Source organism: Anabas testudineus, chromosome 17 (assembly GCF_900324465.2).
Source record: "Anabas testudineus chromosome 17, fAnaTes1.2, whole genome shotgun sequence".
In the NCBI taxonomy this organism is placed as follows: Eukaryota; Metazoa; Chordata; class Actinopteri; order Anabantiformes; family Anabantidae; genus Anabas; species Anabas testudineus.
The window spans coordinates 4,268,982-4,288,225 of NC_046626.1; the positions used below are offsets into that span (position 1 = coordinate 4,268,982).

A 19,244-nucleotide genomic window follows, 5' to 3' on the forward strand; every position below is an offset into this window, starting at 1 on the left:
CCACTATTGTGCTTGCCCAAGTAAATAAGGCTGTGTTCTGTATTTAATTATATTTATTAAATTAATTAATTGCAGAAAATCGATTTTGAAATAGTCAGATTTTATTGAATTGTAGGTGGTCTGCTCTATTTTTATATATTTATATACTTATTTAGCACTCAGCAACAAATTGGAAATCAATTTGTTACAAGCTGTAACAAATCCTCAACTACTATAACAGCTCACTAATTTTGTTAATATTAAGTGTATAGAATACAAAAAGGACAGATCAAAAAGACAGATGTACAAGACAGTCTCACATTGATGACTATACAACAGTTGACTGCAGCTTTAGTGTCATGATTCCACTTACTCCCCCTTTTTTAATTATGTCTTTGAACACAACTGTTTTTTTTTTTTGCTAATTCAAAAATATTTACACATATACTTTTCTTAAATCACTGTCAACTGACAAATCAACATTGCAGGATTCAAAATATTTCCATACTGTAGCTTTAATAAACACTTTTCTGCTGTCCCTGTTGTGTACTGTCTCCATCTCTGTTGTACTACATGTTACTGTTACTGTTTTTACAAAAAAGGTTTTGATGAAATCTTTATCGACTCACTTGATATAGAGATACATGTAGTATTATAGTCTGTTTTAGAAGCTTTTAAGGGAGCTTTTTTTCTTGTTTTGATACTAGACAGTCCACTTAGGGTGTCAACATGTATGTCAATATGCTTTGGCAAGATGAAGAACACATCAAACTAGGTCAGCATTGTAACACAATAATTAACCACAGTTTTGACGTCATGATTCCTCTGACTTTATTAATGATGTCTGTGGGTCGCATGAGTCTTTATTGCAGAAACTGCTCTTGGTCAAAATCTCCTTCAGCTGACAAACACATATCAAGATGGGGAACATGCAATGCCCCCCTCAGGATGCAGCCCACCTTGCCTCTGTTGCTCGAGACATCTGTCCTTTCCCAAACTACAACCCCAGTCCTCTTTTCAAGGATAATAATTCTAATTCAGACGATGATGTGATTATTAATTTGAACTGTGACGCAGAGGTAGCTGACAAAGAATTTTTAGATAAGGTGCAATCTGACAAACACACCCGAGAAGCATTTGAAAGGTGCCAGCCAAAATATGGACCTGAACCAAAATCATGGCTAAAATATGTTGCTAAATTGGAATTCATAGATATCATCTTTCTCCCCTTCTTTGCATTTGGAAATAATGCTATCGATTCATTGCTTGCCCAAAGTGAAGATTTTGACCTGAAAGCCAATGCACTCAAGAATTTACCTGAATAATTCACTGGCCAGTTGTCCACTGTGTACAGTTAAACACAATGTAATGCTAATCTTAATCTGCTTTGTTCTTTTAACTTTTGTTTTTCTAATTTCATGAATGTATATTTTGTAGTACTATGCTATACTATTTTGGTGTTATATGGAAGTTTTAAAAAGGTGCACGTCCAGATCCAAATGGAGATATGTACAAAACAGACATGACTGTATTTGACAACGAAACAGAAAAAGAACAAAGAGAGTTACAGATCTTTTTACTATTTAACAGTAACGGTCTCTCGTCTAATCTCCCCCAAAAGACCATTAGACGACATCAGTTCATTCAGAATATTCTGCCAGAGTTCTACTAAGAACCAGGAGAAGTGAGCACATCACGTGTGCAATAAAATCTTTTCACTGATTACCAGCGATTGTTAGTTTACAAATTAGGGACCAAGTTACATCTGTGATCTACTTGAAGGTATATTTAAAAATGTATAAATGTATCGTTTTATTGGTTCACTGCTGCTGTATTTGAACTATTACTGCACAGTAACTGCCCTACACTGTAACTGTGCTTTCTGTATTCGTATCTGTCAGGAGTTTGTCACCTATGATGAGCTTCATCTATGATGAGCTTCACTCCTTGCTAAGAAACCCTGCAATCAGACAGATGAGACACAGACAACATATTCTTTGTACAAAGGGCACCCTCCTCAGTGTAACACCCTGAGAGAGAGTACACCGAGGGATTTCCTTGTTCTTTTATTTATAGTCATGTGATATAAGAATGTACACAGTGTGAGTGGGTGTGATTATGTGTGTGTGTGTGTGTGTGTGTGTGTGTGTGTGGGAACCGGGCTGTTCCGATCCTGGGGTCTGTCAGTTATGTGTTCTGGGTGAAGGCTGTGTATAAACCAAAACATTGTCTGTTCAGCCAAGATAGCATGAGTGCAGAGTGTGACAATATGATTAGCTGTTTCACAGTTTTCTCTTAACATTCCCTCCTGTTTGTCATACTCTGTTATATCATCAGAATGTAATCACTTCATGAGATTTTCAATTACATCGTCATTCGTTAGAGTATCACAGTCCAGTTCAGGATGGGGTCAGAGGTTACTAGCACATGGCCCCTGTTGGAACGCAGATCCTCAGCATCTGGTTCTTTCTCCCTTAGATAGTAGTCTTGTCTTCTGAGTCCTGTTCCTCCTCTGCTTCCGGGTCTTGCTGCATCAAGGCCATGTATGTATGCACATGTATTGCCATCATGCTATTCACCATCCTGGAGAGTAGAGGCATTATACACGTACTGCAAATACAACACAGACCGATAAACATACTCATTGCTGCAATTAGTCCCATCAATTTTTCTCTCCAGTCTCCGGACATCAGCCAGTTCCACAGGCTCCAACCTGTAGATGGAGCTACGTCATCTATTTTCATTTGTGTCAGTAAGGCATTCAAATGGAGTATCGTTTCTGTCATGTTTTCTGAGATGTCTGGGATATACGTACAACACTGATCTCCTATTACATGACAAAGACCTCCCTGGCTTGCTAGGATAATGTCTAATGCGAACTGATGTTGAGCTATTGTATTTCTAACTGCTGCTGCAAATGGGCCTAAGGCGCTGAATCCTGCCGATGTAATTGCCGTTAAGTTCTCAAGTTCTGTGTGAACCTTGGTTGGCTGTTAATGCTCCTTGTGTGGTGTTCAGGTGAAATGAGAGTTTTCCGTCAGCATAAGTCAGATTGGAATACACCTGTTTCTCTGTAGATTTATAAAAACCGAAAGTATCTGTTCCCCAGCTCCTGTCCGTGCTTGCTACCGCATATCCCCATGTTGTTCCTCCATAATCAGGTCGCGGTCTACCTTCAATATACCATACATACCCTTGCCATTTGTCAGCGCTATAGGGCCAACTATCATAAGCTTTTTCCAACACACCGTCGGGGATTACAAATGTCGCTTCAATTGTCCCATTATAGCAAAACCAGAGGACGCCTGCTGTGTGTCCCCAATTGTCTTTGCTTCCACCATGGCATGGGTCTGAATATTGTCCCACTGTGGGAGTCTGTTGCTGTATTGTTGCATCATTGCCCGTAATCACTATGGATGTAGCAGACATTATACTCACCACCGCCCAGAAGGTTCTTATGATGCCAGACTCCTACAGAGGATGTACAGGGTGGGTTTTCAGGTTGTTGACCCTATCCACGTTGTTTTCTTCACTAGCCCTTGGTGCCAGGAGGTCCCTCCTGTTGTCCCCACTGTAGGGCCCTAATGACCTCTACAGGACGGTGGACCGCCCCAAAGGTTATCCTAGACTTTTCACTGTGCACCCTCTTAGTCTGTTGTCTCTTGACTCTAGGGCGTCGAGTGGTAATAACTTACAATGGCTCTGATGTATCCAGGTGCTCCTTTCAGCGATCTTTATGGCCGTTGGTGTGGTTAACAGCACCTGGTATGGTCCCTCCCACCGTGGTGATTTCCAATTCGTTTGCTGGATAACCTTTATCAGCACCCAGTCTCCTGGTTTCGGTTGCCTGTTGACAGAAAGCACAGCTTCATCTGGGACAGCATTAGTCTGTCTGATCTCAATTTGTTCAAACATATGTCTCATCCAATCTATAATTGTGTTTTCTTTATCTGACTTCTCAATATCCCCATTATATATAGGGAGTGGGAACGGTCTGCCATGTACTATCTCAAATGGTGTAAGGCCGTTATTTGTGGCAGTTATTCTCATCCACATTTTGACTAGCGAGAGGCAGTCCGGCCATGGCTGTCCGGTCTCTGCTATTGTTTTCCTCAGTCTCTGTTTAATAGTTCCGTTTGTTTTTTCAACTAGGCCTGCACTTTGTGGATGATATGAACAGTGGTGTTTCAAACTGAACCCTAACATTTGCGATGCTGTGTCTATCACCTGATTAACAAAATGTGTGCCATTGTCAGATCTTTTAACGGTTGGTATCCCATACGTTGGGAAATAATGGTCACATAAGCTCTTTGCCATGGCTATAGCGTCATTTGTTTTCGTTGGGTAGATCTCCACCCATTTTGACATATGGTCTATTATCACTAGTGCATATCTAACCCCTCTTTCTTGACTCAGTTCAATGAAATCCATGTGGACGTTGTGAAATGGGTGTGGTGGTGTTGGGAACTGTCCTCTCTTCGGCCGTAGTCTGCCTTGTGAGTTGTTCTTTTGACATGTCATGCATTTAGCAACAAACATTTTTCGCAGAAGTTTCAAAATGTATAGCGTAGAAATGAATATTGGTTACAGTTACCATCCCTCCTGCTGAGACATGGGTCAACCCATGGCTCACTAATGCTGCTGCACTGTGTAGGGATTTCGGTAGTACCGGTTTGCTATCAATCATGTACACATTGTCTTTCAACATTGCCCCTCTTTTTATCCATGACTTCTGCCAGTGTTGCTGCCTGTTGTTCTTCTTTTAGTATGTCTACAGTGATCGCATCTGTGTACATGAGTTGTTTTTGTGCTGGCATGTCCTTTCGTGCTGCAGCCTTGGCAGCTTTATCTGCAAAATTGTTCCCTTGTGTTATGTCTGAGTTATCAGTCTGGTGAGCTGCACACTTACACAGGGCCAGTTGTTTTGGAAGTTGAACGGCTTCTAACAATTCTTCTAAAATATGTGCATGTGTCAGCAGCTTGCCTGCTGAGGTTTTAAATCCTCTGTTTCTCCATATTTTAGTAGATTCACTATCTCAACGTTTTCTTTTTTCACTATGTCATTAACTGCTCGTAGATCTTGAATCATTCGCCACTTTTCTGCAGCTTGCTTCTTGACGGGAAAGATGGGTGTCATACAGGAAACTTCTTGTCTTGTGGTTTGTTTTAATATTCCAGATTTCACCATGTCACTTATTACAGGTTCTATGCCCATTTGTGCTTCCTGCAATATGGGATATTGTCTAATCCTTGGCCTGTAATGTGAAGTTGTTTCTACTTTCACTGGAGCCGCGCTTTTTATCAGTCCTACATCCGTTGAATCCTTTGACCATAGGTCTGTGGGTGTCTGTGCGTCAGTTACCCGAAGTGGCTGTGATAATCTATTTTGTACTATGTGCCCTGATGCGCTCCTTACCCAAACTACTTTATTGCTGGCCTGAAACTGTGATGGCATTTTAGTTAAAACTGTGGTGCAAGCACCAGAGTCACAGAGGCAACTATACTCTTTTCCTGACACATTAATTTTTCTCATTGGCATTCCCGTGACTTTGTTTTGTGCTACTAATGCATGTATATCTATGTGTAGCTGTGCCCCATCTTCAGGCTCAACAGATTGTAGTCATGCAGATTGCTGGTTGTTTTTGTCTTTGACAGTTTGCGGCGAAGTGCCCTCCTTAGTGGCAGACATAACACTGATTTTTCTCATAGTTTTCGTCCTTCTATTGTTGCTTATTGTGATATGGTGGACGTCCTCGACCATATCCACCTCTTCTTCTTCCGAAACTGTTGCCACGGCCTCTGCCACGTCCTCTGAACGCCCCCTTCATTTTGTCTTTTTGTTCGAGCACTTTTGTTGCGTGCTTAGCATGATTAACTGCCTCTTGCACTGATCCTGTGTCTAAATTAACCCATTGTTTTCTCACCAGCAGCTGGACGGGGTCTCTGAGGCCTTTTACAAAAGCCATTTTTAACAGTTGTTGATATGCAGAGTTTGGGTCTGAGTTATGCACAATGCCTGAGTGTCTCTTAAACACCTCTTCGAGTCTATCTCTGTAGTCCGAGGGTTCTTCTCCTTCCTTTTGTCTGCAGTCTCCTATTTTGCCATAATCCGTTTTGATTGCAAACTGTGTTTTTACTGCTTCCATTACAGGAGTCAATGCTGTTTGTAGTGGCTGGCTATCTGCTGCAGACACCTCTGTTCCATTCCCGTTTTGACCAGTGAATACTCCTCTAACTTTTCCCCATCTATGTCCAAATATTATGTGCAGGCATGGATGGCACTCTAGGCCATTTGGGCCAAAGCTCGTTCTGAACTCATGAAATGCTCGTTCCCACGCTTCAGGGTCTGCACCTGGCTCTGGGAGGCCTTCTAAGGCTTTCTTCTTATCTCTAGTCGTCCAGGCTGGAAATACTCTGATTGTGGGTCTGTCATCTACTTGGTCATCATCATCCTTTAACCCATCCTTAACCCCGCCGTCCTCATCATCGTCCTCGCTCTCTGTATCTTCGCTGCTAACAGTATCCTGCTCTACATTTCTCCACTCAGAGAATGAGCGTTCATGGTCCTTTAGAGCTTTGTGTGGGTACAACTCTTTTTGACGGGATACTTTAACTTTTCTATCAGGTTGATGACAAGGGGGAGTTCTTCGGGTGCCTGCTCTGGTCATTTTCGTCTTTGTTGAGCTTTTCATTTTAGGCTTTTCTACTCTTCCTCCCGCTGTCTCTGCACCGGCGGCCTTTTCGGGGACTGGGGTTTTTGCTTCGTGTCGTACTTGTGTGTCATCTTCCTCCTGCACCATATGGGCTTGCCTCATTTTTTCTTTCTTTCTCTTTTCCTTTTCTCTTCTTTTCACTTCTCTCACCTTGCTCTGTTCTAACCATTTGTCTGACAATTTATACTCAGTTCGTTTTCTTCTTCTCTTTTCTTCTCTCACTTTCATCATCTCCAGCTTTAATTTTGACTGTAATTCCAACACATCTTCCACTCTCAACTTTCCACTGAAACCATGTCTCTTCCTCCATTTCTTCTGACTCACTTGTCCTGCCCCCGCACATTGAGTCTCCATAAACTTTTCATCGCCTTCCAATGTGGACACAGCTTTTTCCTTGCTCTGTGTTTTCCCCATTTCTAATCTGGGTATCGTACTTGTGATAAGAAATTTTGTTCTTTTAAATGTTCTTCAGTCGTACTAATGCAATTATACTGTATCTTAGTCGGCCAGATTTCGCAACATGTGATTACAAATTTATTTTCATTATGGAAATTATCTGGAGATAAACTATATTTTACTTCTGAAGTTTGTCTATCGGTATATTTGTATTACATCGTAAATGTATGATATCATTTACCTACTAATGGGTCCGGTGAGAGAGTTCTCTGACATTCAAGCCCTCCAGCAGGACAATAACATGTCCTTCTACACCAACTAATTTGGTGCAGTGTTATTTTTATGGACTGAGTCCGACCTTGATGCTTTTGAGCGTCAGTACTTCGTCTCTCACAGGTAAAATAACAATCGGATCAGGGCGCAAACCTCTCCTGCAGGTTTCAAAATGCTGGCCTGATCACTCCACGCACACGTATAACATTCACACCTCTGTGGATCCTATGGGACTCTGACTGGTCCTCCTATTACTATGGGATTCTGACTGATCCCTTAGATCGGCTCTGACTGGCCGTTCTTACTGGTACCTTTTTTCTTAATACACATTCACACCCGTCTTTACGTGTAGTATCTCACCTTCTGATCCAGGCTCACCCAAGATGGGTCAGAATCCGATGCACTGTAGTGGCGGCACTGCCGATCCGCTACTCACCGGCCAGAGGCGAATTTACGCCTCAGGTCTTTTCAACCCCCTCTAAGGTGGATTGGCTGTCGGCAGACTTCGGTGTAGAACTTCAGCGTCGCCAAAACAGTCACGTATTCGGCTCAAAGGACCAGAGAAATGTCAGGAGTTTGTCACCTATGATGAGCTTCACTCCTGGCTAAGAAACCCTGCAATCAGACAGATGAGACACAGACAGCGTATTCTTTGTACAAAGGGCACCCTCTTCAGTGTAACACCCTGAGAGAGAGTACACCGAGGGAGTTCCTTATTCTTTTATTTATAGTCATGTGATATAAGAATGTAGGCTACACAGTGTGAGTGGGTGTGTATGTGTGTATGTCTGTGTGTGGGAACCGGGCTCCTGGGGTCTGTCAGTTATGTGTTCTGGGTGAAGGCTGTGTATAAACCAAAACATTGTCTGTTCAGCCAAGATAGCATGAGTGCAGAGTGTGACAATATGATTAGCTGTTTCACAGTTTTCTCTTAACAGTATCTCATTTTGTTTATTTTGCATTCATGGATTTTACCCGTTTTTACTCTCTATAGTTTTTTTTTTTTTAATGTTCTAATTAAAGTTTTACTAAACATTTGCAAAATCACTCTGGTCTGCCTCTGTATTTTAAGTGTCCTATAAAAAATAACACACTTCAGATTAGAGTTTTATATGCAAAATAATAAAAAATAACATCCCTTTCAGTTAACATTTGGAATGCACAAAAGATTGAATTGCAGTGGAGATAGTTAGTTAGTTAGTGCAGTGTTTTGTTGCTTTTCTTAGTAATCTGGAGTTAATGAGTGAATGAGACTGCCTTCTTTTATTGATTTGTACTTATTATATCATCAATAAACTGTGGAAACCATTAGATTTGCATCAACTGTAGGAGTTGATACTCTGCCTGCACTACAATATTAGTTGCCTCGTCCCACTTCTGCAATGAGCGCAGCTTTGCCAGTGACCGCAGTCTGTGTGAGAGGATTATTGGAGCCTAAAGGTGGAGTAAAAAATGTGAAGGTTTGCGCAGGACGCGCGTCTAATCCTTTGAGCACTCGGGGAGACAGAGAGGGGAAATGTGGAGTCCTCCGCTCCGGCATCCGGATCACTTGATGAGGAGCTGATGGGCTTAATAGCACATTTTACCCAGAGATGGGATGGGACCGACGGAGCCGTTTGGTCAGGACACTTTAATGGCAACATCTGACACAGAGCTGCTCATCGGGGGACAGAAATGGTGCCTAAACTTCTGCTGCCCATCGGTAAGTTTCCATAACCCACTCAGGCATTTGATTTCAACCGTGCGAAATATCATCCTCCAGGAGCGTATGGTGATAGTTAATGAAGCTTTTCTGATTCAAATAGCTTTTCCAGTGTTTCTTAACCCGCTTACTGATGCAGACGTCCTCTCTAAAGTTGATCTTCTCCTCTCGCAGCTTTAGCAGCAAGTCTCATCTCACCTGAGTTGTCTGATGCCACTTCTACCAAAACCAAAGCTCAAGGTATCACATCACATCACATCCTGAGCCCACACTTTGGGGATCCATGATATAGGATAGGCCTATATATCAGGCGCCAGACAGTGTATTGCTTGTATTTTTTAAAAATTATTATTACTTAAACCCCAATGACTGAAATGCTGAGATATGATTAGAGTTAGAACTTAAGTAAATAGTAGATTAGTTTAATAAAGAGAAAATACTTCCACCGCTATTCTGATAACCAGACTATAAGCAAGATGCCATATATTTCTAAATTCCATCTTCCCCAAAGGGAGATTTTTTTCTACTTGTATAAAATACTGTATTTAAAAATAAATGAACTTATACAATAAGCAGGCCACACTCATTTGCTGCATCTGTCTGTCTGTCTGTACAACGCGTGTCTATTTCCAGTGAAGAACAATTCAGGTGTAACCCCAGCTGGGCAGTGTGGGACCTGGGTGAAGGAGCCTGATGGAGGCTATTTCACCTCCCCCAACTACCCAGAGAAATACCCACCTGAGAGGGAATGTATCTACATTATAGAAGGTGAGGTATTTATTTTTCCACTTTCACACCTCCTTTATTGTCAACTCTGCTCTTATTCTCACCTGTTTGCCACCTGCCTTCTTCCTGTAGCTTCTCCCCGACAGTGCATCGACCTGTTCTTCAATGAGAAGTACTCCATCGAGCCGTCATGGGAGTGTAAGTTTGACCACATTGAGGTCCGCGATGGGCCCTTTGGTTTCTCGCCCATCATCGGTCGCTACTGCGGGCAGGAAAGCCCAACATATGTCCGCTCCAGTGGGAGGTACCTGTACATCAAGTTTGTGGCTGATGGTGAACTTGAGGCCATTGGTTTCTCTGCGTGGTACAACTTCACACAAGGTGAGCAATGAAAGTTAAGTTCAAAGCATCTGCACTGCAGGACGGAACTTTCCTTGCTATTGTGGTTTATTCCTAAAGTTTTTTTTCTAGCAGCTGCAGCAGCAGCAGCCGGCTTTGTGGTGATAAAACCAGATAGTGTGGTGGCCGAAGAATATTTACAAATTAACATTTAGGCTACGAGTGCAGTGTGTTCTTGGCCTAAAGTTTGACGTACGTGACCAAAGCCTATCTGAACCTCAGTTTCACCTACCTATCAGGACCATAGTTGTGAGGCTGTAGCGCATCATTGCTGAAGTAGACCAATCTGGGCCAATAGAAAACGTTTGTAGTTTATAAAAAATATACAGTATCATATATAAAGATTAATGTTTTTCAGCTGCTTTTAATGTTTCATATGATGTGCTTGTGCTACCCCGTGCTTGTATTGTGTCACAGTTTCCTTTTTAACCTATTTAATATGAAATGCAAAGAGTTGAGTGAAGAAATAAGTGGATTAGTTTAAGTGTCTTGAGTTAAAATAGTTTGTAACAGTATGTAATGTTCTGTTGATGCAGCCATCCACCCCCACCTTCTTCCTACACAGATTCTGTCAGATTCCCTATAATGGTGTCACATGGGTACACATGTTCAGTATGCCGCCTTGGGGAACTTGCTGAATTGATTGATTTTGTCTTGGGAAAACAGTCTGTACAGTCAGTTTCTTTCTGGAGTGTGACTGTAACAAAATCAATAAGTACATCTAATTTTGCATTTCCGCTTACAACCGCTCCTGGCTTGAGGTTGAGTTTTAGCGTATTACTATGGCTCTAATCCTTTGACTCCCAGTCTTGGCACTATCTCCCAGTCCACTACCCTGCTGTGACTTTGACATTGTTGGCTGCTATGTGCCAAAACTACCTCTTTTACATGGTCTTTCACTTTTCGTGTTTGCCGCATTTGGCTGGTCATATAGTCCAATTAAAACATGGGTCAGTACAATTTTGCATGCACACTGGACTATGCATTAAACCTTCAACTTCATTACATACAAAAGGGGCAGTGTACAACATATCTTAGCTCCCGCTAACTTAGTATTGTGCACGTTATGTCAAAAAGTTGCAAGTTTAATAATAGTCTGGTTGCTAACTGCAGGGGATGTAGTCTTGTTTCCATTTGCAGTGCAGGCACACCAGCTGCAGCTGACAAGGGAAGAGGAGGGGAGCATTTCTACAAACATGCATATACTCATACACTCCACACGCACACACACACACACACACACAAGCTCTTGTTTCCTCAGTCACACACACAAGAATTAATGAAAGCTTGTCTTCAGGGGAATACAGCTTGTCAGCGCTGAGCCGCAGTAGCAGCTTAAGGGAGTCCGAGGCAGAGGCTTTATTAACAACAGATTTTATAGGCCACCTACACTGACGAGGGGCAAAGATTAATCTGCATCCCTTTGCCCATCCAGCCATCTTTCTTTCTTTTTCTCTCTTTCTTTCTGTGAGCGTGTCCCAAACACACTAGTTTTGAAGCTGCTGGAGGGCCAAAGTTGTTTGTCTGTTCACTTCATGAGTGTGCTGTTTGTTCTAAGATCCTCACACCAACTATTTTCACAGTTTATAGTTTTTTTCCTTAACTTTCACTGATAATGACTTAAGTAAGCATATTTAAGCATTTATATTTTCAGAAACTGAAAAACTTAAGCAAAACATTTCCTATAAAAAACTGCCCCTTTCATAAGATATTTTTCATTATTGACAGATTAGGAGAAGCAGTGTGTTTACATCCAGTGTAATGAGCCTCTGAGTGCCAAATGCTCAACTTCTGTCTAATTCCTCTCATTAGGCTTTTCTAATCAACCATGCAAACTTAAAGGATGATTATGTGCCAGCTTTTTGGTTGTTTGTAATTTCTCCCAAGTTATATATAAAGAGCACATGCTTTAAATAAGGGTCTGCACAGAAATGCCCTACTTGTACGTTGGAACAGTAGAACTGCATGTTACAAATCTGCAGCATACAGTCTTTTTCTTTGTCTAAAGCCTTTGTCAGGTCTATAAATACAACTGTGGCGGCTGAGTTATGTGTCATTTCTGTTGCAGAGAGAAACTGAAAAAGTACCCCACCAGTGAAACCTGGAGATGTTTGAGGAAATGAAGTGATAAAGGTGGTCTGTGTAAACAATGATGCCAAGGAGAATGGAAACCTCTGCTTTTCCTTTTCTCCAATGAAATTCTCAGTTTTTTTTTTGTGGGATCAGCAATGATAATAATTCTGAACAGTTTATCTGTCTATAAGACTGGACTAAATTTCTATTTTTAAGTTTTTGCATTTGATGAACCAATTTTTAACATATAACTGGATCAACAGGATCGTCTGGACAAATTCCTTGGCAAAAAAGCTGAAATATTTGCAGTGATAAATGGATCTGTCTTTTTCAGAGAGCTCTCAGGCGCCAGTTAAACTTGTTATCAGATTCCCTGTAAAAAAAAGTAAATGTATATTATTTATATTCTTCAACAGTGTTCTTGTGTAAATCAAATATTTTCATTCAGGATTTACATGAACCATTCTACAGTATATTTCGGCTTTATCTCATCAGGTTTAAAACCTTTGTGAACCCATAGGTGTAACACCGAAACACACACACACACATGCATGAATGAATATGAATAATCTAGTCAAGCCTGAAACAAATGGATAAGAAACATTAGAGGATTAAGTCCTATCTGATTGGACCCACAGTTGAATGTGTCACCTGGTCCTTGAAATTGTCACATTAAGATGCGAGTAAAATAAACCATATTTAATGCTTGACTCCACTTGGACTAAATTAGTGTAGTTTTTATTTTATACTACTGTATTTGGTGTTTTGGAGGAAGCTGTAGATCGTTTGGTAGGGTGGACGCCCAGGAACATCCTACAACACGTCTTTGGATAAAACACCATCATCTATGTGCAGCTGTTCAACAATGATTTCCCCATGGTGGTCAAACAAGTAGTTAAAAACAAAAAAAAAATGATGGATTTGTCATTTACAAAATAACAAACAGCGTTTTACTAAAAGAGTTTTGAAAACAAAAGAGGATGCGACATTTTTTTTATCACTGGGTTGTCATCGCTGGCAGAGTCTAATCTGCACTCAACTAAGCTGTTATGTCAGGATTTATAATCTACCCAAGCAAGTAGATTCATCAGCACAAAGATTTAGAACACAATATCTCTTCCTTTTCTGATACTAAGTGTGTGTTTTTCTTTTTGATGAAGGGCATGAGGCTTTCACAGATAGTTGAAATGAGGGCAGAGAGAATGAATGTGGTGGTACATGGATTATGCAACCCTCGGGCCAGCTGTGTTTTTATTTTCCTATCCAATATGTCTTTAAATGTTGTTATTTCTATGCTGTGGTTTCATTTATTATTTATTTTTATTTGTATTTAGTTCAGAAAATAAGGTCAGACATTTTGTTGTAATCCTTACTCTTATATACAGTAAATATATTATTCAATATTTTTTATATATGTTGGCAGGAAAACGTTTGGAAACAGCTACTTTTTTCTCCAGATAATTCTTACATAACGTAGAAGAACACTTTGGGTCAATGTCTTGCTGCAAAATTAAGTTGATCCCCAATCAGTGATTGCCAAGAGGGAATAGTGTACTTTTTCAGTATGGATTGGTAATGGGCTGTTAGAGGATGCTCTGCACATGATCGTCCACTCTCCTTTTGCCAAAATATTCCCAGATCCTCCACCTCCATTATTCACTGATTGTGTTAAGCAGGCATCTATCATTCATCTACCATCTACCGTATCACAATCTCTGTATCTGAGCTCTGTACTGTATGTTTGGATCCAAACACTTTGCTTCCAGTGATCTAAAGTCCACTGTTTGTGCATCTTAGCCCACTGCAACCTCTTCTTCAGATTTGACAACCTTAGTAGGAGTTTTGTTTTATTCAGTGATACAGCACATTCAGTAGCAGTGAAATATCTGTTTGTCAAAGAGGACACTCGTAAGTACTTGTCTTCTTGGACAGATGTGCACCTGAGCTTTCCTCTGTGTCTTCTGTCCTGACTGGATCCAGTTGCAGCATATCTCTGGAGACTGCTGAGTACACCTTTAAGAAATCTTTAATTTCTCAGCTATATAGCAGAGAGCATAACCTTTCTTTCTCAGGATAAGTATAGGCTTACATGTTTCTAAGGAAAGCTGTTTTTGTTTGGCCATTTTTAGTGGATGGCCATTTTAGTAAAATGACAGGTCACTCTACCCATTGTGGTAGAGCCAAAATACTCATATCATTGGGTCGCTGGAGATGAAGTTATTTTAAGATGTTTTAGAACCTACACGGGCATGTGTGATCAATTTAAGACCATCTACGCTTGAATTTCTGAAATCTTGTCTTTATTGCTGACAGTATTATGTTCTGTTCTTAGATCCTGAGTTCAAAGAGCTTGGGGCACTTCCAGTACTGCCATGTGAGTGTTCAAATTGTTTCAGCACTGTTTTGATTCAATCTAGATACCACTAACTGTGAAAACATGTTTGCATAGTATTCCTAAATGGTGTATTTTATGCTCTTGAGGGCTCATTGATGCTGAATGTTGCTAACACTCCTTCTACTATTCCACAGCTTATGGGAACTAGTATCAGTAGAAACCTTAATGCAAAAACATTCTTCTGTACAGTTTGTGAGTTTGAGCTGAGTGGTCCAGAAGGCTTTGTAGATTCCACACAGATATCCAAGGAGAACCGGGCGCAACAGAATGAAGCTGTGGACTGCAGATGGTACATCAAGGCTCCACCAAGAGCTAAGGTCTGCATATGTCAAACTGTTTGTGGTCTTGTTTGTGTGGTTGCTCTGAATTTTGGTCAGTTGTTGGTACTTTTTCACATTTAGTCATTCGGCTTTTATCTAAAGCAACTTACAAGTGAGTGCAAGCAAAATATGTAATTCTTTAAAGTGGCTGAACAGGAGGAAGTTGTACCAAAATTAGCTATTGGAATAAAAAGGAAGAGTGATTGCATCCCAAAATGAAAAGGCTGTCATGGCAATAAAATAATATTACATTATTTCTTTGAACTAAAGCTAACTATGCCATGTAAGCACTTCCAGACAAAGATTCTGCACTTTTTCTATGTTAGAAATCAAACTGATTCCCGCTCGTCCTCTGAGATCACTGATGGACGGCCTTCTTTTGACCTGCACTGCCCCCTTGGTAACCTTCACTCCAAATCTCCGTTTTGCCTAGAATAACAATGTGACTTATGACACTTTGACTGATGCCACATTTCCCACTACCACAATGCTATACTAGTGCCATCTGGACATGTTTTTCACTGAATAAAACAAATGACTTAAGCAAAACTATAAACACTGAACTTTTGTGTAAAAAAAAAAAAAAAAACAATGGTTCGACATAGATTTAGCCTACATTTGATTTCTAATCTAGAAATAGTGCAGAAACATATATATTTTGTCTTCATTTTATATTCTTTAAATCAATGTGAGCGAGGATCAGTAAATGCCTCATTCAATGTGGGTTTCAATTGATTCTGCTCCTCCACAGATCTACATGCGTTTTCTCGAGTACGAGATGCACAACTCAAATGAATGCAAGCGAAATTTTGTTGCCATCTATGACGGCAGCAGTTCGGTTGAGCACCTAAAGAACAAGTTCTGCTCCACCGTGGCCAACGATGTCATGTTGGTGTCCTCGGTGGGCGTGGTGAGGCTGTGGGCAGATGAGGGCAGCAGGAAGAGTAAATTCAAAATCCTCTTTACAACTTTCCACGAACGTGAGTAAATCCATGTTACTGTTCTTGTTGCATTTAACAGAAGCACAGCAAGTTCTTGTTAGCAGTTAGCAGCATTATACCCATTGGTGAACAGTGGAAGTCACAAATACAGCATGAGGAGTAGGACACTCTTAAATGTAAGTTAATATATTGAAGTATATTTATCCAAATATGAATAAAATATGACTTTGACTAGACTTGGCACTACTAGACTGTAATAATTCAAGTCAAAATTCAAGATCAACCATATGAATATTCTTTAGTTGCGCCAATGAATAACTGTATTGTCTATTATTGTATACAGTGATCAACCACATCATTAAAACCATGGACAGGTGTAAAGGAGTAAGATATTTTAGGTAGCATGGTCGAAATGGGAAAATGTGAGGATCCTAATTACTGTGATAAGGATCAAATTGTGATGACTAGACAATGAGTCAGAGTGTCTTTGATGCTATGCAGTTGTCAGTACCTACCAAAAGTGGTTCAAAGAAAGATAAACAGTGATCCAGTCACAGGATCATGGGCTCCCGAGGCTCACAGATACCCTTGGGAGGGGAAAGGTAATCTTTCTGGTCCAGATCCACAGAAGAGCAATGAAAAGCTCCAACAGTTGGCACATGAAGATCAGAACTGGACCATCAACTGGCAAACCAAGATATAGCTAATTGGAGAGTGAATACTGGACTTATATTTGTTAAGTGGCTCGAAACACAACTTCACATTCCATAACAATAACAAGTTAAAAAATAAAATAATGTCCGTGTGAGTTTACAGCTTGTTCAATTCAGTTTCATTTGTATAGCGCCAATTTACAACAGAGGTTATCTCAAGGCACTTTACAGTGTAAGGTTTAAGACCTTACAGAAAATATTTATATAAAAAATTATAGAGAAAACCCAACAATCCCATTTGGGCAAGCTGTAGGCAACAGTGTCAGCTGTCCCCAAGTGTCAAAGGAATCAATTAATGCAGCCCTAAAGCCACAGTGAGTAAGAAAGAAACATACTCTTTGCTCAAGGGTGAAGAAGCAAATTGAGCCACACAAATATCAGCTCAAAGCTAGAAAAGAAGTCAGAGTTGGATTTGTTGTTGTACTTCTCTTGACCTTTGTTTTACAGCGCCATGTGAAGGGGACACTTTCTTTTGCCATAGCAACATGTGCATCAACCACACGCTTGTCTGCAATGGCATCCAGAACTGTGTTTACCCCTGGGATGAAAACCACTGCAAAGGTATCCTAACACACAGGCTGAAAACTCACTGTCACTGTTTAATGCAGTTGCAACACATAGGTTAACCATAAGTCGCTTTTTTTATGTATGTATCTTCCTAACTAGAGAAGAGGAAAGCCAGCATCCTGGACACGCTGGATAACACTAACCTCACCATCATTGGAATAACCTGTGGCTTGGTTGTCATCCTGCTTATCATCTCTGTCATCATCCAGGTCAAACAGCCTCGCAAGAAATACATCATCCGCAGGTGAAATGCTTGAGTCATTTAACAAAAACAAAAAAAGTACTACAATACAAGTCGATCACACACAGGTAAACTGTACATTTTGATGATAGTGCTTATCATACAGTCAAGCTATATAGATTGCACCACAGCAAGACAACACATGAGGAAAAAAGAACTAATAATCTCCCAACCTCTTTATTAGGTTTTGATGATTTAAGGTTTCTGGGAAAACATCTTACAAAGTGAGCAAAATTCAATATTTGCTGCAAGATAGTCAAGATAAGGATGGGAACTAGAAGCACCCCCTCTTGTTGTAAGCTGCTCTACCAATATTATTTATTAAAACAAAAGATCAGAATTTGTGAAATAGGACTATTTGGTGGTCACAACGGAGCATTTAGAGACCAATTTGTTTCCCTAACTGTCATGTCATATCAAAATAGAGCCAAAAGTTAAATCTATAATGGATAAAGTAGTCTGGAACACAGCTCCAAATGAATGCTACTGCCTACCAGATGCCCAAATCTAAATGTTACATCTACTATCAATGTTGTATTTGGCTTTTCTCAACATTTAGTCCCTCAGAGCTTCCAAAAATAAGCTAAATGTGGAGATTGTATATTATTTGCAGGTACAGAATACTCCAAAAAAGGTGATATGGTATAAATGGATTTGTATGTGTTGTACTTACAACACAACAGTGATGTTTATTGTCACTGCAACAAGTTGATTTTTAATGAATTATACAAACAATAGTCTAAACCATTGCATCATAAAGTACTCTCCTCTGGTCCACTTCTTCTCAGAGACGACTTTGACCCTGCCCTTCTCCATCCTGGTTTTGAGCCCCCTCATTATGAGCTCTGCACTCTGCGACGTGTCCCATCTGGTGACCTGACAGATGCCGCCCTGGCTGAGGACTTTGAGAAGTTCCACAAGCTCCGCCGCTCCTCCAGCAAATGCATTCGAGACCACCACTGTGGCTCTCAGCAGGGGAGCACGCATGGCAGTGTCCACGGTAGCCGCAGCAACCTAAGCATGAGGGATGCCACCATCTCCGCTGATGGGGGGAGTCTTGTGCCACCTCCGCCTCCAGGGATGGTGAGCCAGCAGTCTCCGCGCCTCTCACATCATAACACACCGACGGGTCGACGGAGCATTGTGGTGATGAAGCACAGCTATTCCCAGGATGGTGTAGAGGGGTATAGGGGGGATGAGGAGGATGACCTGATGATGAATGATGGTCCCACTACCAGCCAGCACCACATACACCATCATCAGATCCACCATGGCACGTCAGGGTTGGATCACACTGTCCACCGTACACTGTCTAATGACTTTTAATGCAACATGGAAATTGAAAAAAAAAAACAAAAACAAATTAAAGCCCAAATGGAACTGCACTCAAATAATAAAAATGATCAATATGAGGAATAATGGCAAATTGATAAAACAGTAGCAAAGATAATTCGCTTAATGCTGAGAATTGTAACTTGAAGTTAGTCGTAACTTGCAAAGTTCAAGCTAGTCACTATGGCTGACTCAATGAATGAATGAATGCTGATCCTTACAGCTATTTTGGTTTTATATATTTCAGATTGTGTGGAATATTTACATTGTATGCAACAGGAATAAAGTGGACTGCACCCAACTTTCTAACAAGCAGCTATAGTAAAATACCCCACAGCCAAAGAGTTTAGGAGCAAGTGTTGCACATCTTGAATACAACACTGCTATGATAATGTTCTCCTGTGTAAGGTAGTGGAACTGAAGTGAACTTTCATATTTGAAAGGGATGTATCAAAGAAGTATTTCTATGCACAC

General features: G+C 40.7%; 1 protein-coding gene across 1 annotated transcript; it reads left to right on the forward strand.

The window, feature by feature from the left end:
• The first annotated feature begins 8,869 nt into the window (after positions 1-8,869).
• LOC113171453 (neuropilin and tolloid-like protein 1) lies at positions 8,870-18,764 on the forward strand. The gene is made up of 10 exons (XM_026373809.1): positions 8,870-9,063; positions 9,238-9,303; positions 9,697-9,831; positions 9,922-10,170; positions 14,594-14,635; positions 14,846-14,973; positions 15,728-15,956; positions 17,078-17,191; positions 17,297-17,441; positions 18,227-18,764. The coding sequence occupies exons 1-10, from the start codon at positions 9,036-9,038 to the stop codon at positions 18,762-18,764; spliced, it is 1,674 nt and encodes a 557-aa protein (XP_026229594.1). The 5' UTR covers positions 8,870-9,035.
• The last annotated feature ends 480 nt before the right edge of the window (positions 18,765-19,244 follow it).